The sequence below is a fragment of the Spea bombifrons genome, chromosome 3 (assembly GCF_027358695.1).
Source record: "Spea bombifrons isolate aSpeBom1 chromosome 3, aSpeBom1.2.pri, whole genome shotgun sequence".
Taxonomy (NCBI): domain Eukaryota; kingdom Metazoa; phylum Chordata; class Amphibia; order Anura; family Pelobatidae; genus Spea; species Spea bombifrons.
In genome coordinates this window covers 48,501,357-48,523,571 of record NC_071089.1, presented here as the reverse complement: position 1 = coordinate 48,523,571, position 22,215 = coordinate 48,501,357, and the positions used below count along the sequence as shown (strand labels likewise).

At 37.2% G+C, this 22,215-nt stretch overlaps 1 protein-coding gene across 8 annotated transcripts in view; it reads left to right on the top strand.

Annotated features, from left to right (window-relative positions):
- QKI (QKI, KH domain containing RNA binding) overlaps nucleotides 1-22,215 on the top strand; it is a 66,483-nt gene that overhangs the window by 10,955 nt on the left and 33,313 nt on the right. For all 8 annotated transcript variants that reach the window (XM_053460227.1, XM_053460225.1, XM_053460224.1 and 5 more), the window contains exon 2: nucleotides 6,957-7,099. In XM_053460227.1, coding sequence (XP_053316202.1) covers nucleotides 6,957-7,099 — 143 coding nt within the window. The remainder of the gene's footprint in view (nucleotides 1-6,956; nucleotides 7,100-22,215) is intronic.

Genomic DNA, 22,215 nt, shown 5'->3' with positions numbered 1-22,215 from the left:
ATGTCGAAATGGGTGGATAAATTTAAAGCCTGCTCTCTCAAGAGTTGCTTTATAGGCAATTTTCTTCCAGTATCAAGGTCTGCAATTTCCATTTGGCTGCCAGTTTGCGATTAAATTCATCACCTTTATTATAAAAATGTGCTTCACTCCATGGCCTGCTGCACAAGCATTGTAAGGAAGACATTTTTCACTGCTAACTGCAGCATCATTCTCCGGCAGACACCACATTCATTCAGATATTAGCTACTCCAACTTGATGCAGGAGGCCTATCACTCATACCAGACAAAACCTTAACAATTGTATATGTTGGAGAAACCCGATTCTGCACATGCGGCATCTTTCTGTTGATATATAGATATAGCATATAGATGCATACGTATTTAACATATACATACCTATATAACAGGGCTGGTCTCCAAATGATGCAGTTGTCGGGATGCATCTATTCACACAATGAAACATAAGAGGAGGAAGTCCCCCAGGGACAGTGATTGATCCATTGTGTTTCATTGTTATTTTTAGCTTGTTTAACAATACAGCATTATGCATCAGCTGCCCAGAAGCTTCAACATCAACCTGCCAAAAAGGAAGTAACAGACTCTGGGCACCCATGAGTATTAAGCAGGTGTTAGTGTTTCATCTGTTCATACTGAAGTTTAATGTTTGCGCAAATATTATAGCTTTATATCTTGAGATTGGGTGTTCTATGTAATTAGGCATCCTTATCAAAGGTGCTTTACATAAGGTGTTAGTCGATACATAACACGTATGATATGTTTGTTTATATCATGTGCAGTAACATAGAAAGTCTGATAATGTGCAAATGCATATAGTTTCACATTTGGGTGCCCAATGCAATGGGCAATTTTCTACCAATGTACCATCCAACATAATGAGTACAAGAGCTTTGGAAGAACCAGGTACGCGTATGCCCATGGCAGATGACGTGTATTAGTTAGTTTTGAATTTGTTTATGCTGATTGGGGTAACTTTATTTACCACACGCTCATCCAGAACAATTTGACTCACAGAAACAGGTGCCCAAACGAGCTTACAATCTAAAGTTGACCCTTGGACTCGCCACAATCTGCTGTGTGGTACATTAGAATTGGGCTCACTTTGGATTGTTATATAGTAATATTATTTCCATTACTTCCATTAATTATTTCCAGCCCCAGCTATTTTTAGATCTCTATTGATGATGTATTTTCCAACATAATATAAAACTCGAAACTGTAGAAAAAAAAAATCTGTAGCACATAAGGTTCTCTGTGTATGTGGGTATTTAGTGTAATTCTAAAAATTGTGATTCTAGGGTCATGTTAACGATGTAAGCCTAAAACATGTAACTTGTACATCAAGCGCTTCTTGTGTAAAATACCAGCTATTGCTTTTGACATCCACAGCATCTTCAGTAAAATGAGTTCTTTGTACACACCTGTGAGTGTCAGTCTACATTAATACATTTGTTAATTAATGTTGATGTGTCGATCAACCTGCTGTGCATACTTATTTGTTTATATTTTCATCATTATGCTTAGCGGTAGAATGTGAGTGAAGAAAGAATTGTTAAAGCTGTAGTAATTGCATTTGATTATATGTATGGAGGGGAAGGAAACCTCTAGTCTTTAATTTACCTGTCTGGGAGGAATGCATTAAAATTAACATCAGCCAGCTGTTAAGTATTGCAACAGTATGATGGATGTGAGAAGACTAATGAATGTACATGGAGGAATGCATTTACTGTGGCAAATTAAGTTTTTAGCCTTTAACTACGTTTTCTTTGGCTATTTTCCACATTTTAATTTAAACTCCCTTACAAAATGCTGTCTCCGACGTAATGATATCAAGGGGATGGTGACCTGCTGTCCAGTGAACTCCCAGGTTTTTTTTTTTGACCGGTGTAAAAGAATACTTTAAAACAGACATGTTAACAAAATGCAAAGTGAGCGAAAAGAAGAAAAATAAAACTAAATCAAGTCAATATTTGGTGTGACCACCCTTTCCTTCAAAATAGCATCAATTCATTTCTTCTGTTTGCTCAATTTGCATTCTGTTAAATGATAAAAATTAACCAACATCTTTATTTTTGAAGGCATTATAATTTTACAACATTTTTTTTCCACACCTGCCTAAAACTTTTACACCGTACTCTGTGTGTATGTATATAGTCGTCACACTCAGTCCTAAATAGATATCTAAATATGCCCTTCCCTAAATAACTTGCTTACACCTACTCACTCTAACACCATACACTAACATTTTGTCAACCGGGCCAGTCATACTTCAGCACCGGCCTCAGCATGACCCTGAGTTGTTCCTCTGTAGTTAGATGCGATTCTATTAATTATTTCACCTAAGACTTTTAAAATATCTAACCAGTCTGTGATTAAGTATGTAAACCTTGTAATGTTTGGGTGACTTTTCTTGTTCAAAGCAGCAGCTACCGTATTGCTGCGCTAATAAAGTCCTTTCCCCCATTAACTTTAGTTAGGATGCCTTTCTTGATGATTTTAAGACAGTCTTTCTATTTAGTTGCACAAGGTAGTTTGGCATGAATGAAGGGAAATGAAATAGGTTGAAACTCTAATACTTGAAAGCGAAAGTGACGGTATTTTAACACCTGTTTTTTAAGTAACGGAATTAAAGTCAACGGTGGTCTGTTGGACATTGAGTGGCCAATGCATTTAGCTAAAGGTAGTCGTGTTTGCTTTAGTTGCCCATCTCCTTCCCCCAGCGATGGGGCTGCTTCTGGTTTTTTAACAGTACTGTCATGCACACAACGTGTCTTCGAAGAGTCAAAGTCTACGCTGTACAACAGCATAATGTCTGTCAACATGTAGCTGGTGTATGCCTGCTTTATTATATGTTAAGACATCAAAACTATTGAATTCCATTTTAAATAACGTGTAATTAGCAGAATATATAAATGCCCTCCAGGAGATCACTCTTCATACGAGATGCTCTACTCCAGTCAGCATGTGCATGGATGAAGTCTTCAGTTGATTTCAGGGGATCTCTGTTCTGCTACTGATTGCTTCAAATAGCCAATCAGTGGCAAGAATAGACAGACTATAGAGGAGGAGAGCAGTCTCTTCGGTGTCAATTAAAATCTTTTATTATGCATTTTTCGGTAGCCTGGGTGTTGGGGACATTAGCAACTTGTAACAGGATGCAGGGCTTTTCATATGTTGCATGTTTTCTTTTCCTTGAAGGACATGTTGAATTAATATACACTGTAACCAATAAAGGTTTGTTTTTTTTTTGTTAACATCGGAGGATTTGAGTAAGACCAGGCCACTGTCATTTCATGTGTTGTCAATTTATTAAACGGATTGGAGTTCTGTAGAGTTAGCAGATTCTGTTTGTACAGATTAGTCTGTGTATGAAATGATGAGTTCAGTCAGCTTTGCCTCCCCTGTGAAACCGTGCTGCATGTACAGAAAGAGACATGCGTGTTTTCATAAATATTGAATTGGCTTTATTATCGTGTTGTTCTGGCAGATTAAATTAATTGAAGATGTGCACATATTTTCAATCTGAACCAATGAGTCACACAACAGCAACCTGCTTTTCTTCCTTCCCCCTCCCTCCCTCCTTCCTCCTTTTGATGTGCTGCAGTTGTAGCATAATTATTATATTTGTGTGTGCTCGTGTGTGTGACTGATCTTGACTGTGGATTTAGATGACTAGTGATGCACAAAGTGAAAACAGATGGACACTGAAATTCAGCTTTGCATATCTGTGGCATCAGCAGAGCAAGTTGAGCGATCATAATGATTCTAATAAATTTGCATTCATAGATCTCAACAAATGTTGAATGTAAATTTGAGTTTGTAAGAATGCACCAAATATTTTAGTTGCGTCTGAATTAAAATGGCTCCGTCAGACATGGAATGAACAAAGTCTGCCACTTTTTAAGTTGACAGTATGTGGTTATTTGGGGTTTTTTTTTTTTTGCATTATGGCATTTGCTATTGCCATTTGGTTTGTGAATACTTAACTCTTCAACTGTGCATACCTAAAGTATAAGATTAACAGGTGTTGTTTAAGCTATATTATCTGGGCATTGGTTGTGAAATAAATCTTGAAATGTAGGGGGAGGAAAAATGAAGGATGACTTAATTTTTTTTTCTTTATCAAAACAAACTCGTAAGAATGCCCTCTTTATTCATTTGCACAGTTTCCCAATGCCAGCTCCTTGGCTTGCAGGAGATTCACGTATACTCTGTTCATTTACTCCATTGCTAATTTAAATGTATACTGCATTCTTGTAAAATGTTATATGTTTCTAATTTAATAGTGCATTTTGGTAAAGCACCACATTTGTAGCTGTTTTAGGTTAATTCTTTGCTTCATATAGCTCCCAGTTTGAACTTATTTACTTAATTCTGGAACCCCATTAACCGTTTTCAAAACATGGCCAAGCCTTGCTGAATGGTGCAATTTAATATACCTTTTTATCTGCTGACATAAGGCCTCCCATTTTCAAGGTCATTCTTTTTACTGTGTCGATGGGGGGGGGGATAGAAAAGTTGAAAAGCCATGGCAATGAATAGCAGACTGTTTTGAGACTTTGTATAATTTGTTTATTACTTTATCAAATAAACTACATTCTAATTTCAGAGCCATATGTTTTATAAATACTCAAAGGTGAAACTAAATTACTGACAACACTGTTGTCTTAGAAACGCTTACCCTTCTCTTTAAACCACTCTTACAAAGGTCTAAAGAATAGTACTATGAAAATAAGGGGAAAAACAAATTGGTCTGCTATAATTTGTTTGCCCTATCTGTATCATTTTAATCTTGTCTGTTAACTGTTGACCACTATATATGTTTTATATATTGCAGAGATCAGTGTGTGTATGTATATATGTGTGTGTGTGTGTGTATATATAATATATTATTTATATATATATATATATATATATATATATATAAATATAAATATAAATACGTGTGTATATAATATACTGGGATTTGGAACAGCAAAACTGTTGAGCTGGCCCTGTGTAATGTGTCAAGAAAATCTCACTTGGGAGTACATTAGGGCAGAGTAATTCATTGGATCTCCATTGCTGATTTTCTTCTTTTCGCTGTTAACTGTGGGTATAAGTGCATCATAGGGCTTCGTTTCCCTAAAAGCCACAATGCGTGTTGAAACCTTGTTAAATGTTATGTTATTATTATTATAAAAGCTCTTGGTTACATAAATAGCCATCAGAAGATCATGAGTCATACTACAATGCATCTAACCACACCTCCTAAAAATGTGTTTATACATATGTTTCAAACATACATATAATGTATTATGTAAATGACTGGTTGGTCATAGCTTCACTGCACACTTCTACCCAGCCTTTCAAACACATTTACATCTAGTATGCAGACTTATGGTACAGTTTGATTAAACTAAATTTATGAAAATGAAATTACAAATTTAAGTCCACTGTTAATAATTTTTTTTCCTCCTTTTATACCAGTTAAGGACTGTTAAGTTAAACAGAATGGCAAATACTTGCTTTACATTTACAAAAGTTTTGTTTTTGAATGTGGGTAAAAATAAGATTTTTCTTTTTTGAGAGAACCATTTATAAATGTTTAAGCTGCCATGCATATTGTTTTACTTCGGTATGGATTCCTCCAGGCCCATAGAGCTTGTACCACCATAGTGAACCTGCAGGGCTTCCCTCGCAGAGCCCAAATAAGATACATCTCAGCTCAGACCTGGCCACCTCACGAACCCTAAACTTGCTGCCACCAACAAGTTATTTTTAACATTTTAAAAACACCTTTGGTAACCAACAGATGTACTCATTATATACTCCTCCTATGTATGAACTCCTATTACATCTAATAATACACACATCTATTTCCTGAGGATTTAGTTTGTTTCCACTATTTGCACAATGCAAAATGAATAAAGGCATTACCGAGGCTACTGTAGTCTTCGCATGTAGACTGATTATAATCTTGTGGATGCAGAAGAGCTGTAGTAATGTTAAGGCTCTTATAATCGCAAGGGTGCACAAAACTTTAATCCAGAGTAATCTCCTCATTGCTAGGGATTTGGATATCATTTTTTAAATCAACCAGCTGATTATGTAAAACTAGAGTCTAGGGCAGAAAACTCAAGCCAATGTCCTAGGTTCTTTGCTTGCAGCAGCACTTTTCCCCATCTTTGGTCCTGTATGTGAGAAGAAATAGAACTGTGTTAAGGGTAGTAACTTTAAAGGCAACTTTGACATATTTTTGCATATATCTGGAAGTATGTAATCATTTATCCTGCACATTTTTGTGTAATATAAATGCGCACCGCCTTAATGACAGTTGACGTGCCTGGCACGTCGTGGGGTTAGGAGAGCGTAAAAAGCAATCAACAATTTTTCTTCGCTCAGCTGGTGTTGCTGCCGTGCCTTGACATCGAGGCATCCAGCAACACCACGGGAACAGCAGATAAGAACAGGTCCATCTAGTCTGACCTTTACCCCTTCATATTTTGCCGTAATTTTCTTCTCTCTTGTGTATCCACACAAGTTATATATTTTTTCATGACAAGTAGGGCTTTCTTTAAATCATTATTTTGAGCAGATCAACTAATTTACTGTGGTGAAAATTTGGAAAAAAGCACCTTTCTTTTATCTGAAAAATCTTTTGCTCCTCTACAAAACGCTAAATAGGCTGTCCTATTTTTCCTGGAAATACCCAATGTTTTGATTTTGCAAGTTAGTTGGCAATAAGTACAAGTAGCATATTATTTCAAAACCACTTTTTCCCAAAACTGGTCATTCTGTCCCCATGTGCCATTTGGGACATCTTTGAAGCAGTCCAATTTACCCCCAACAATCTCCCTCAATTTTACTTGGCACTCATATTTTGCTTTCTTTGTAACGGTAATAATTCTCAGGCAGCGTGGTAGGCAACCAACTTATACACTTCTTTTTTCCAACAGAAATAAGCAGAGTACGAAAAGACATGTACAATGACACGATGAATGGTAGCAATGAAAAAAGAAGTGCTGAACTTCCTGATGGAATTGGACCTATTGTACAATTGCAAGAAAAACTTTATGTGCCTGTAAAAGAATACCCAGACGTAAGTCTTTTATGCATACAGCTTTTATTTGATTTGATTTAATTACATATGTATTGTCTGATTATACTTGCAGATATGCCTTTTGATTTTTAACTGTGCTTCTATGATAGCAAATGGTTTGCATGTATTCAGTCAAGCTGCGGGTACATTGCACTTATTACATTATTTCAATTCCCCCCGCCTCCTATAAGTACTATGTATACATAGTGCCATCATGCATTATTTTGCAATATTGCATCTCAATTCCAGAAGTCTCCCAAAAGAGAAAATGTGTAAATCAATTATGTTGGTAACCTGTTATGACCGCTGTAAATCCCTAAGCAGACGTGAAAGTAACTTTTACATTGCAGTCCATAAATAGGCACAACTTTATTGCTTATAATTATTGAGATTGCCACTCACTAAACCTGCATGCTGAATGATTTGAGTGTTGCACAGACATCGCAGCAGTAGTTGCTTGCACAAATGCACGTTTTGAATGAAGTTTCTTATCAGCAGCAGTTAAGATTCGTAAATGAGGAAAGGTAAAAGACAGACACAGGACAGCAATCTCTAAACCCAACAGCCAAAGGTTACAGGCTGCTCTTGACAGTGACAAATATTATTATATTAGAGGCAGCAAAACTGCATCCTTGCGATATGTCCATTTAAACCCTAGTCACCGAAGTAGATTTGGGATTGGATTTTCCAAGCATGAAATAAGTTTCTCCTGTGCCGTTTCCATTTTTAGACTCTAATGTAATAGTTCAGCTCTGGAGTCTTAACATTGTGTGCATGTGTCGTTTGGCGTATTGGTTATAAACAAAATGCAAGCGGAAAAAAGGGCCCTCAATGGGTTCTTTTTTACATTTTTTATTTTAATACATTTCTGTACTTTCCATTTAAATCATTATTTCTGCTTCTAGGAATCAATACTGCGCGAGATGGGCTAATCTTGAATTCTAGAATGCTATTTGATGGCTTCTCTGTTGATTTCAACCTGGAAGCTTCAATGGCATCACATGCTAAGCAGGAGTGACTTAATCGTGTAAATGCATGTGCTGCATTCAGTATCAAACAACTTAATGCAAGCAACTGCAACAATACTCTAACTTCACATAAGATGCTTTTTATGTACTGCTAGCAAAGGCAACATGCAGCTATAGTGAACAATGTATGTACTGCATGAACATTCCACTGTGAAATCTAAGGAACACCCATGCAAAATGTGTAGGGTCTTATAATAGAGCAAGGAGCTGGGGGGTGTAGTACAAACTAATGATTCCTTACATGCATTGTTGCAGAAAAAGTAAAATTAAAGGTATCACTTGTCTATTCTATGTATTGCATACGGTGGCTGGAGTGTTTTATTCACAACTCCTTTATTGTTACTAAGTGGACACTCCTTGAACCCCTCTTCCTAGCTGCCCTTCAGAGTGTGTCTGGGTCTGATTCCTGCCACCTTGATATGGTAGGCTGGCACAATCCCTCCCCGTCTTCCCACTTGGAGCTCAAAATGTTTGGCTATGATTGTATGTTACAGCCCTAAAATATTTAATATGGATAAAAACAGCAGACTATCTCTAAATTGTGCAAATCAAATTCACTATTCAAGTGCCTTACTTGTTTAAATCAATAGCTATCATCACAAAGTTACTTGAAACCTTGTAAAAGCCCCATCTGTTAGCAATGTCTTTGACTGCACTCTTTACACAAAGGTGTCCCTCTCCGGCTATACCAAATGATGGATGGTATAGAGATGCTGAGTGTAGCGCATAGACCCACCCAATTCACCTTTATAACCTCCATCTTGGTGTGAGTGATGGCTTTTAGCATGGATCGGTTCTCAACCCTCTAGCTAGAGGTGAACTAATTTAGAGAGGGTTTAGAATAGTTGCCGAGAAGCTTAAATGAGCTTGTTAATACGGACTTCGTGTAAGTCGGTGCATGCATCTTTAAGATATTTGAGGTACAAATCAAATTCAATAGCAGCAGCCAGATGGTGGCTTTTCTTTTACTACATCCCACTGTAGCATGGATGTGTGTGTGTGGGGGGGGAATAATCGTGAACTTTTTTTCCATAATTTTTTTTTATTGGTCTTTCTGTGTGTGTGTGTGTGTGGGGGGGGAAATAATCGTGAACTTTTTTTCCATATTTTTTTTTATGGGTCTTTCTGTCTGATTAAACAATGGTGTGTATGCATATTGCAAATTCCACCCATGGCTAAGTATGTTGACTGTTAAAAAGTTTAGTTCAACAAAAGTGAAGCTTAATTGTGCTTCTGGAAGGTTTTTAACATGCAAACATTCAAAGGATCTTATAGTAAGTTACAGAAGTTCTTTTTTTCATTTCCAGGTGTTAGAAGCAAGAAAATTAGTTGTATTTAACCATTAATGCCTATTTTTTTGATGAATGGTATGCTGTGAATACATGTTTGGACTGAGGCTCTCACTGTTACATGAATATATTGCATTGATTAAAGGTATTGGACTATGGAATAGCACTTAATGGAGTTTATTCACCTATAGTAGAGCTGTGATTTGAAAAGTGCCAATGCTAGCAAGCTCTTTTTTCTGCAGTAGCTCATTGCAGTTTGTTGGAACTGCGGCTCTCTGATCAACTCTTAAGAGAATAAACGCCATTGTTTCCTGCCTGGTGTTCATAGCAGCGTGTAGTACGTAAGCCAATAGTTTTTTTGCATGGTTTCATGCCATGGTGACAGCAACATTTCAAATATCAAGAATGTGTATGTATTGTTAGAAGGTCTAGTATAAATACATATTTAGAATATCCAGGTTTCATCCGTTTTGTAGATGACAAACATGCCCAAAGAGATGTGTGCTCTGAGGTATGGGGATTGCAGGCAGGATTATCCCCAGATAATCTAAAAAATATGATTATGATAAAAATATGGAGGTGTGCTATAAAGTGCATATTTTAGCAAGCCTTACTTATTTTCATGTAAAATCTTCACTAGCGCCCCTGACGGGTCTAATTTGAGTGGGCCATAAACTGTCTGGCCAAATCTGTGATTCTCCCAGGTAACACCCAGGGGGTCTGGCCTCTGTGGTCGATCTATACAATATGGGTTTTGTATAATGAAAGATTTTCTATTTAACAGCTTCATGGAGAACAACTGAATCTCCCACAACGATGCGTAAATCAGTAATTGTATGTAAGAGTTTTGTGTTTTCTCCTGTTTTGTTTTGTGGACGGTTTTACAGATTTGTAACCTTTTTTTTCTGTATGTCATTAATTCCTGTATTTTTGTACCCAGCACTGTGATATATTTTTTTCAAAACTAAATGTTCAATTAATCGTCTGAAGAAAGCTTAGGTAGAACATAAATGAATGGGAAAACCAGACAGACTGTAGGCCCCATGTTCTATTTAAGGTTTTAAATATACCTAAGGAAGGTTTGGTAAGTTCTAAACCACTCGAATTATAGAATATACATATTTTTTTTCTAAAATGTTTTTTAATGTCTAAATTGGAAAAAATGAAACCATGATTTAAAAAAAACATACTTTCCCTAAAAGCCATCCGTTGGTCTCGGTGCTTATAAAAAATACAAGTAACAAGAAGAACATTCACTTTTGTTTGTCTCTAGGAGCTCACCATTTAGTGTCGTATCTCGTGTGGCGCGTGTATACCAGACACGTTATGCTTCTCTTAATGAGTCAAGTTGTAAAACTTGACCGTAGGCTCCGGCCTGAAATTTAAGAATGTAACTTGCTGTTGCTGGTTGTCATTACCAACATATAAGCATACCTATAGGCATTCTCTGGGCCACTCGTAGAAATGTGTAGCAGGAGTTGTTTAGACCCCCCCCCCCACACAATGTTGCCTGCTTCGCCCCTGACAATGTTAGCCCCACTCACCATTGACAACGGGCCCTGCTTACAGACGATATTGGCCCACCAGAGACAGAAGGGCTCCAGGGAGCCAGAGACTGGAAGTTCCTAGGTATGCTAACATACCAAATATTGTATTATTGCTTAGGCCTCATTGCTGTTTTTCTTATCTTTGTTCTCTCGATGCAAATCGAACCAAAACAAAAGCAAAGCTGTAAACACCAAGGATGATAAACTATTTTTAAATACATTTGTTATAAAACCTTTTTTGTGTCTTAACTAGAAAACTTTTAATGTATTTATTTGTGCCTGTGTCCTATTCTGCCTCACTTAATGAAGAATCTTTATTAACCCCTTAAGGACCAGGCTGTTTTTTTTTTGTACTGTGTCCAAGGCTGTTTTAACACTTTTGCAGTGCTCGTGTTTAGCTGTAATTTTCTTCTCTCCCATTTAGTGTACCTACTCAAGTTATATATTGGGTTTTTTTCAGGATAAGAGCAGCTTTCTTCATATACTACTTTGATCATATCTAATTTTCTGAAAAAAAAATGCAAAATTGAAAAAAATCCACCTTTTCTCACTTTTATTTTAAAAAATTTGAACGCTCCTTAAGCTAAAGCAAAGACCTGCTAAATAAAGTACAAGTAGCGTTTTGCTAATTCTGCTGCATGTGCTATTTTAAGGTATCTTTAAAGCCGGCCAATTTACCCCATCAAACTATACATTTGGTATTTCAAATAATTTTCTTCACACACACGTTGTACTTCAGGTAGAAATTTACCACTCCTGGTATGTCACTGTCAAACGACATCCCGATATGTGTTGAGCAACATCTCCCGAGTACAGTGATACCACCCATGCATGGGTTTGGGGGCTAAAAGGCCACATTTGGTCAGAGCGCTCTTTTCCCCATTTTGGTCAGTCTGTGCCATCAAAACATTCATTTTTTTTTATTTTTAAAGTAGACGCCACTTGGGTATTTCAAATGCTAGTATTTTAACTCTTCCCAAGTCGAGTAATAAACCTTTTTATTTTTATTATTTTTGGACTTTTTATATTTTGCTGAAACTGGATGGTTCCCTTGATGGTGACATCACTGGATACTTTTTTTTAAAATGTTACCACATTTACAGCAACTCAGTTTAAGCGAAGAAAGTGATGCCTGGCCTGTCACTGGTCGTTAAGGGGTTAAAGTACTTTCATTTATCAATATATATTTGGAAGTGTAGCTCCACAGCTGTAGCACAACACTCACTCTGACATGCCAACATTAATGCTTAATTAGTTGCAGGAAAGCACTTCCATTAAAAATCAACAAGTGTCTTCTGTGCATAGGGGGGTCTCCCTAGACCCTCCCCCAATGTATGCATCTCCTTCAAGCCAAACAGCTGCGGAGGCAGGGAAAGAGGCAAATAGTAGGATGCTGCAGCATATAGTCGGATACTGCAAGCATTTGCAAAATGAAAATGTGAAGGAACTACTCTATTTCATATGGATTAAAGTGCATATGATGGCTGGAGTGGACACACGTTTTGTGATAGAATGGCACAGGTGGAAGACCTTCAGACGTTCAGGGCTTGTAGACAAGCAATAGTTATGTCAGTGCCCAGAAAATGCATAACCACTGCATTTATTCATGTGTGTAAATAACATGACCACAATGTAAATTATTTGGTTTTCTTTGCCTTTATACTTTGTAGCCATCAGTTAAGAATTCACTTTCTAAGCACACCTGTAAAACTGCATACACTTCCTGTGATTAAAGCAGGTTTGTGATTCTTTTTGAAGCATTTGAAGTTAAGGTATTTTATTTCAACTTCTTAGTTTATTCCACAGTCTTGATGGTTTATACACAACCTAGCTTAAAAAAAATGTCCAGAGCCTCATGAGAACAATGTGATTAGTAAAATAATCAAATTTTGATCTTCAGCAAGTTGTCTTGACCACGTCTACAAGCCTAAATGAATTGAGTTGTTGCCATGTCATTGGCTGATTAGATATTAGGTACATCTGTTCAATTGCCAGTGAGTGTATAGCTTGTGTGGGTTCACTAAATGAAAGAAATTAAAATTGTAGTTAAAAGTGTTAAAACTGCCTTGGTCACAAAGAGTACAAAGAAAAAGAATCAGAACATTTCATTTCCTGTCATTGCTTGAAATTATGCAATAAAGCATATTTATACTTGAGCAAATAGTCTCATGGTATCATTGTATTAGGTATGTTGAATTTTTTCCTTGTTTACTTTCTGATATGGCTTGGTATAAGTGGTCATCTGTGTAGCAAAAAAAATGCTGAATTCAGTGTATCCTGCAGTTCAGTGCCAGAAGTTGAGTTCAGAGTGATGTTACGCAAGCTCCTTAAACACAACAGCAACAGGAACCACCCGCTGTCTTGCATGTGATTTTAAGGGTGGGTATAAAAGGGTTAATGGTAAAACGCAGCCCGTAGGCTGACTCGCCGCTCTTCGCACAAGGCCCAGAGCAACTACACCTTAACCCCAAAACTGCTCACCCCACAACCCCAACACGTTATTCTCTGCAACCAAGTTCTGTTTAAAATCTTTAAAAGTACTTAAGGAGGCTTTGGTAACCCCCTGAACTTCTTAAACCCATATAAAATCCACGTTAGTCAAAAAAGGTAAAACTTCCCAAATTAGAAAACTTGATAATCTTTGAAAGCTATAAGTTCACATTTAGAGCTCAAAGATAGAACTGATTAATTTTATATTAAATCTGTTTACAATGGTAACAGAATGGTAACGGTTAATGAAATGGTAAGAAGACGTACAATACAAAAAAGTATAACAGATGGAAAAGACACACATCTCGCGTAAAACTAAAGTAAAATAATCTGTAGGAATCTCCAGATTTTACAAGTCCTTTGTGAAAGACGTTCGATAGTTGAAATTCATATAGGAATTCTCCTTCCTTTGTCTCTGAAGTCCAGCCATTTTGTGTTGCATGGGAATGGTAGTGTGTAGCTCTGCCTGGGCAGTGTTAATGAGCTGTTGTGACATTTTAACACATTATATCAGGGGTGTCCAACCTGCGGCCCTCCAGCTGCTGCAGGATTACATCTCCCATACTCCTCTGCCAGGTCTTTAGCTGAAAGAGCATTATGGGAGATGTAGTCCTGCAGCAGCTGGAGGGCCGCAGGTTGGACGCCCCTGCATTATATTTTGTTATGGTACCTTGTATGATTAGAACAGTGGGATGATCACTTCCTCTATGCTGTCGCAACTGTACAGGTACCAAACACCCCATATCTACCTGATAGCTATGTTACCCATTGTTATTTCTTAGGCCCTGTTTAAATCCCTCCAGTCATGTCTCGTATCCTTTTGGAGGTCACACTGTCGGCACACATCTTCTGTCATGGGAATTTAACCATGTTTCTCATATCATAACTCTGCCGATGCTAGGTGTTGCAAAGTTCAGCACCAGATCTTGAGTTGAGAATGATGGCCGCTTTAATTTTGTCTCCACTTACATGCTTATCACTAATTTTTGTCATTTCCTGCTGCAAATGTTTCCTTGTTTTCTCTTTGGACTTTGTCTTCAATCTACAGTTTCATATTAAATCTTCATCAAACCATACCTGGCAAAAATTTTTAGTTCATTTGTTGTGGCGCTGGTGTTTCATGCTATAGGTACATAAATATATTTGAGAGAAAGCAAATGCCTTGTCTCTAAGAAGCAAACACTACATCTTGTTTGGTCAAAATTGCAACTGTTTTTGCTTCTTGCTGCTGCAAATTAATGGGAAAATCCAAAGGAATTCAATGACGGGTTCAGTGCTTAACACGGACATCATGTGCAAATGACTTGGGTGTGCATATTTAATCACAGAAACTGTTTACCTGCTGTGTAGGCCATTTCATTTATGGACCTTGTAAGTGAATGTAGACTACTGAGGTCACATCTAAATTGACTTTTCTTTATTCAACTGCTGTCTTCCTAGACTGTCGTTCACTCCCCATGTTCAATCAGTCTAAAAAAACAAACAAAAAAACCCCGCCGCCTTTACCTTAACACATAATGCCACTAAGGCTCTTGTCCATGCCCTCATCTCCAGCCTCGATTACTGTAACCATGTCTTAGCTGGTCTCCCTCATACCCATCTTGTCCCTCTGCAATCCACCATGAATGCTGCTGCCAGACTTATCTTCCTCTCTCATCACTTTACTAACACCTCTCCCCCCTGTCAGTCTCTTCACTGGCTGCCTATGTGCTTTCTTTTCAAAATTTCAAAAGCAAGGACAATTCTCTGCAGATGTCTTCATTTGTGGTGCATTTCATATAGAAAATGTCTGGTTTTTAAAGGGAGAGTCCCATGGGGGAACATTTTCATTAAGCATTACATGCAGTGCTGTATACAGTGCAGGTTAGTATTGAGAAAAAAACCTGATTTTATCTCATTTTGTTTTAGTAAACTTCCTTCCTCTATAGACCTTGAGGCTTCCATTGTCAGTCTTGATATTGACTTTCCGAACACCGCTTGTTAAGCATTAAGCTCGGTGTGTATATATTTTGTAGTTTTTGATGCATAGACATATGGGATATTCTTTAATCAGTCCTTAGCAAAGTGTTAATACCAAGCATGGCCATACATTCTATGAGCACATATTGCCAGTGAGGGTGTCAAAAATGCACTGGGACATCTGCTCTGAGGTGGGTTATCCAGAGGACGGTAACATAAAATCAATTATGGAATCTGTATCTTGTTAGAAGGTCCACTATAAATACATATTCAGAATACCGAGGTTTAATCCTTTTGGTGGATACCAAACGTGCCCAAGGAGAGGTGTTGCTGTTATGATGGGTAGACCTTCTTGTGTCTCCTATTTGCCGTCCAGAGACGTATGAAGAATGTGATAAGAACAAAATGGAGGTGTGCTGAGTGGACCATAAGCTGTCAGGCCAAACCTTTCTGTATGTACCCGATTCTCCTAGGTAACACCCAGGGAGTCTGGCCTCTGTGGTCTATTTATATAATATGGGTTTTGTATAATGATAGAGATTTTCTATTTAACAACTTCATGGTGAACTTTACCATCTGAATCTCCCAACAAGGTAATTGTTTTGTAAGGGTTTCTTATTTTCTCTATTGCCAACGTATAACCTTTGTTGCCATATTTTTATAAACGGCACATTGAAACCTTTTTTCAGATTACATGTTTAATTAATTAGCTCTGGTCTTGTTTAATAAAATGAACTCATTACACTCAAGAAAGCTTGGTTATGTTGCCAAAAGGTTAATTGTATGGGTCTAATTATGAAGGTTTATATATAATATTGCAATTCTTTGGTTTGGGTTAACCTCTGCCACCATATTAACAGGTAACCAAGGGTTTGGTGTCATTAACCCTTACACTCCCACTCTCTCCACTATCTCTCTCCACTATCTCAGCCAGGCGTATAGCGCTCTCTCAGGACACCACTCTATTGATTTTTTTTTGTGAGAATGCTAACGAAACTCTATGGAGAAACAGAATTCATTGGGTGAGAGTGTTGCGCTTAGCCATTCTACAGTTTCCCACAGACATTATAAGGAGTTGGTGCGTTTGTCTAGTAGACTGGGCAATGAGAACAGAGCCAGAACACATACCAAAATGGCACCCTTCTTTCTCCACAAATCTTTATGCAATAGTCTGGCCTCTTGATAAAAGGGGACATTGAAAGTGACATTGTTCCCAGTGTATAATGTAATGGGAAGATCTGTGCTTTAGGAGTTCTGTTACATGGTCAGTGGGAGCATGATCTCTTCTACCTCCTTTGCACTAGAAACAAGGGTTGTGTAATAGTTAGCCTTTGTGGTCCTTCTATGCCACCTATATTATGCTTTAAGCATGGCACAGTGACTAAAATATTTTCTTAATTTTGTGCTTTGATAAAAAAAATTGCAAAAGTCACACTGAAAAAGCAGTGCGTGCTGTTTGACATTGTATTGCATTTTGGGCTTAGATGCCAGAGGACAGTGTCTTTCTTACTAAAGCTCAGAGTATGGCTTCATGCACACAAGTTATTTTCCTGAATGATGTATTGTAAATCAGTGAAACAATACTCACTCCGCAAGTAGACACATAGACACATGGGCTTGCAAACATAGCTAAACCCTCGGCACACATAAACAAATGAGGACACAAGTTTTTCTGCTTCACACGTGAGAATCTTGCTTTGAGACTTGGGTGGTTAATGTTTGTTTTTCTTTATTGATGACTTATTTTTCTTTCTGTATTCTCATTCATTTATATCAGTTTAGTGAGACATGTTGACAGAGTAGAGCAAACAAGAGTTATTAGCAGGCAGAGTCCAAGCCTGGCAATACATGAGCTCAGAGCTAAATATATAGGTCAGTGACATTCTAGCAGCTGCCATAAGCCCTGCTGTTTGTTGCTGGGGTACACTGCCCTAAAAAAGGAAGAGAATGCATTGTAGCTCTGGGGAGAAAAGCAGCAGCTGGTGGGCTTATCGCTCAGCCTACTGACAGTTAAGGTCAGATGTTTGAAAGGACAACAGTTAGCTCAGAAAGACAATGCTTTTATTAGCATAGTCAGGGTACGGAGTTAAAGAGAAACCATTTATTTATTGTATGCTATTACAAAATAAATGCATACAACTTTTGGTGATGGTTGCAAAAAATAGTTATACTAAAATATTTTTAGCTTCTTCCTTAATTTTTTTTTAAAATTGTTTGAACATTTCCCAGTGCAGTATTCCTCGATCCCTTTGTGGACCTCTCATATTTTCTGCCAGTGACGCAATGGTGATGTAGGTGGGCTCCTAATATTTGTTTTTATCATTTTATCATAGTGAAAAGCCTATGTAAAGACATGGAGAGGTGGTAAGCGTTGCTCTGTCAGTTCTCCTGCCTAGGCACCTGAAGCCTTGATGTGTATTTCATTTTCCTTGTTTTTCTGCCTCTCCACCCCGTCTCCATTTTAGTGAGTGTATGCAAATAAAATGACCCCATGGTAAACACCCTGGAGAGTAAGCGTAAATAAGCTCATCTGTGACCCTACAAATCCAGTTTTATTCATTAACACTGGCAGGTTTCTCCAGTCAAAGGGCTGTTTAATGCGTAGATCATAAAATGGGAAACCTTTAAAGAAATTTCACTGTGTATTATATAGGGCCAACCAAGCTCTTCCTGCAGCAGAAGGTCATGGCTAGTGAGTGAGGTAGCTGAACCATGACTGTCCCGTCAACTGTCCCTTTTGGGAATAGAGGGAAGGGAGAGCACTGTTTCAGTACTTTGACTTCATTACGTATTGTTAGGTATGTTAGGATAAAAAAATATGTATTTGTATTTAAGCTTAGTATATGGCACTCAAAATCACAATGCAGTCAGAGCCATCTTTCTTTATACTGAGAACAAAGAAGCTCGTGGTGAAAACTGATGCCTCCTCAAGTATGTCCTAATTAAACGTATGGCCCAGCTCCTCCAGTCAGGAGGAATTTGAGGAGTACAAATTGTTAATCTCAGCAGTGCCTCCAGTTATGCAGGGATAATTGACTGCAAAATATAGAAATATTGCATAAGGTTTCAATTCTGTAATTCTGTTGTACATTCACTGTTAGAAGAAAAAAATAGCATTATTTAATATGTTAAGAATCACATTGGTTTTTAAGCTTGTTTGAGCAGGGCCCCCACATCTGTAATATTTGATTTATGTTCTGTCTATCCATTTTACAATTTCGATGAATATAGGATATTAATACAATGTGCTATGTTTCACTTCTTGCATCATAGTGTGTGTTAAATCCACAAGCCAGTAAATAATCCCTGATAATTGATCAATAATACTGTATTCCGCCATGATAAATTTCCTATAATTCTCCGGTTTATATATTGTACTGCACACTGATCATATACAGATTTTTTTTTTATTCACAAATTATATTTAATATCTTGTTTTGAATTATACATTTTGGTGTTATCAGCAAGGACTGAGGATCGGATATAGAGTATAGGGTATCTCTTTATATTAATACTGTGGGTGTAGTCCTACGATAGTACCATAAATTTGCTTATTGAAATTTTTTTTTTAATCCTTATTATGGAAGTCCAACCCCAGTGGAATACCGCAGCAAGAACAGATTTTTTAACTTTATGGTTAGACATGCCAATGATGGCCTTTCATAAGAGAGTGAACAGAAAGCTTAGTCTGAATCTCTTCCACACACTCTGAGAAATCTCCCTTGTGTGAATAAACTCCTTGTTCAATGTAAAATTGTAGATCTGTGAGCATGCATGTACTCATAAAACTCCACTGTCCTGGGTCACACTACTCAATATCAATCGTATATTTTGTGTGGACAATGCAGCACTGTTTGATCCTGCCAGCAGAGTCAGGCAAATGAATGTAGTTTTCGTTCTTTAACATTTAAATGCCTGCAGATAACAGAGCCTTTTATTTCCTCATGTGTTAGAAGTCTTCTCAAGGAAAAGTTGAAAGTGGAAGTCGGAGGCGTTTGTCACTAGTCTGCGAGTCCATAATGAGTTCAATTTACTCTGATTAGAAAGGTCAAGGTTGCTGGCAGTCTGTTGTTGAACCTTGCTTTTGCTTCTCAAACCAGTAGGGCAGAAAAACAATTTTGTGAGTGCTGTGACATTGTTTGGCATTCTCTTTTCCAATAGACCAATTTAATTTCGAGAAAATGTACCCTGTATTCTCTAGAGCAAACTAATATAGCTATATGCACAAAATATAATATATTTTTCATATGTGTATATAAATTGTGGTGCACGTAATTGCCAAATCCCCAAAAGATAAAAAAAAAAACGTTTCATTTATGTGGCACTGCAATCGAAAGGTCACTCCAGACTGTTCAAAAGGCTCTGAATGATTGTCTTATCAACACAAGACTAATCTAGCCAAAACAGATGAATGCTTGTGATCTTGATAACATGCAGATTCCAGGGAACAGGTGCACAGGGGCTTTGAAACCAAAAATAAAAACGTATTTGAAATAATGCCGGGATTAGTTAACATTTTAAATCCTTTTTAAATCGACATTATTCACATCTAACAGAAGGACTGAAACGGTTTTAGACATTATTCAATACAGATTAAGATTTGCAATTGCTGTGCAAATGCAATGGATCCTAATACAAGGGTATTATGTTTACTTCTGCAGCTGACTGCTGTGTGCATGAACAAAAAAAATGCAATTTTTAAAAAAAGAATCTTGAAAATGCGTTTAACATGGTCACCCTATCTGTATGCTATTCTAGTTGTGAGGTAAACACTGTTTATCGATGCGCTATAGTACCTTTTGACATTTTATTTTATAAAGCAATATCTAGCAATAGTAATACTTCTGATTATAGTCGATAGATTGTAGATATAATACTTACATTTACCGGAATTACCAAGGCTCTGCATGTCTTATTTTCTGTTGGTTTTAAACCATTTTAATGAAAATGTGTAACTTATTTACCCACTTCGGCACCCCCCCCCATTTTTTTCCCCTCACTTTACAGCTACCTTAGATTACTGTCCAATCAACATTATCGGTGTGCTTTTTCCCTGACCCATATTTTGCCACAAATGTCTCTGAAATCCCTAAAAAAAAAAAAACAAACAAACAAAACAAAATTCAGTAAAAAGCACTACCTCAGAATTTATCTATAAACTAAGTATCTGTGACAAAAATGATTTTATTTCTCTGTAAAGGAAAAATGATATACGGGTTACCTATGCATGTTTCCAATTCGTTATTCTGTGGTAGCATCCACTTATTTAGTGTATGTTGTGTAGGTCAGCTGTGGATCACAGGAGCCTGTGTTACACGGGGGATTTGACATGACATTGTGAGTGACTAGGAATTTAAAACTACATCTGTGTGTTCACCTCAGCTTGATTGACTCTGTTCAATGTTGATTTACACTTTGGCTCTTCAGCAATCAGACATTTCCTGCCTGTGCCACTAAGGGAATAGCCTGCTGGGATTATTTCCTTTGTGTAATATACTGTATGCATTCATATATTTAGTATGCATTCATATATTTGTGTGTGTGTAAAATGATTATATATATATATATATATATATATATATATATATATTTAGACGACCCCCCCAAAACATTTTAATATTTAGGAAAAAGAGAGCCTGAATATAAGACTACCCTATAAGAAAAACGCTTTACTATTTTTTCATATTTAATAAAAACTATGATTGAGAGAAGTGCATTTCTTATCTCCTTTTACTTGCCAACATGCCCCCAGTTCCCCCAGATATGCCTTATACCCTCCTATATGCCACTCTGCCCCCCAGATATGCCTTATTACACCCCTATATACCAGTCTGCCTCAGATATTCATTTTAACCCCTATATGCCACTGCCTCCCTGACATTGCTATAATCCTTGCTTTTCTTGTGTGGTTTTATGTGTATTGTATTATATGACAGTTCAATTTGCATAATTTGGAAAGGAAATAATCTTTGTAGGTTGAACAATTATAATTGTGTGTGTGTGTGTATACATATGTTAACGCACGGGTACCAAGATGCCCCATTGTCATGATTCCACTGTGAAAACCTAACCATATTTGAGAACATAACTGTGGAGATGCTAGACTCTGTGACCCCAATGCTTGGCCCCTGTAAGATTGTATGGCACCCAGGACAGGCTATCTGGCATCTTCTCAAGATGCCCAGCTTGGGTGCTCTTCGTGTTTTCATTGAAGTTACATTTTCTCTTATTCATGAGATACCTTGTTAAACGTAAGCATTTTGTATGACAGGCATTAAGTTGGTGCTATATAAACAAACACCTGGATATATTAGTGAAATATGCATAGTAATCTGTTTCCACCTATAAATTAACAGTAAATTATAATGTATAACAGTTTGTGCCTTTTCACTTTTCACAACTTTAATTGGCAGTTTATTAGGCAATATCTTGTATACATCAAGTTCATTTTAATCACAACCTTTCTGTAATCAAATTTGTATATCCAGCAAACTTAATACAAGATCCAAAGTATATTGTGGAACACACATTTACGCGGCTTTTGCTTAATATTTTCTTTGTTATAACTCTGTTTTCAACTCAGAGTTACTAATTTAATTAAACAATTGCAAATTGAGCTTGTTGATTACCATGGGAATTGACTTGAAGTTCACCGTGTGGTTTTGCAAGTGTAGATTTTCCTGATTTCAAGCAAAACTTGAGTGCTACACACTTTAACATGTGCAATAAGATGTATCCTCTCATGTAAAGTTTTTCATGACACAGATATAGGTAATTATTACATGGTGCTTTAGTTTTTATTT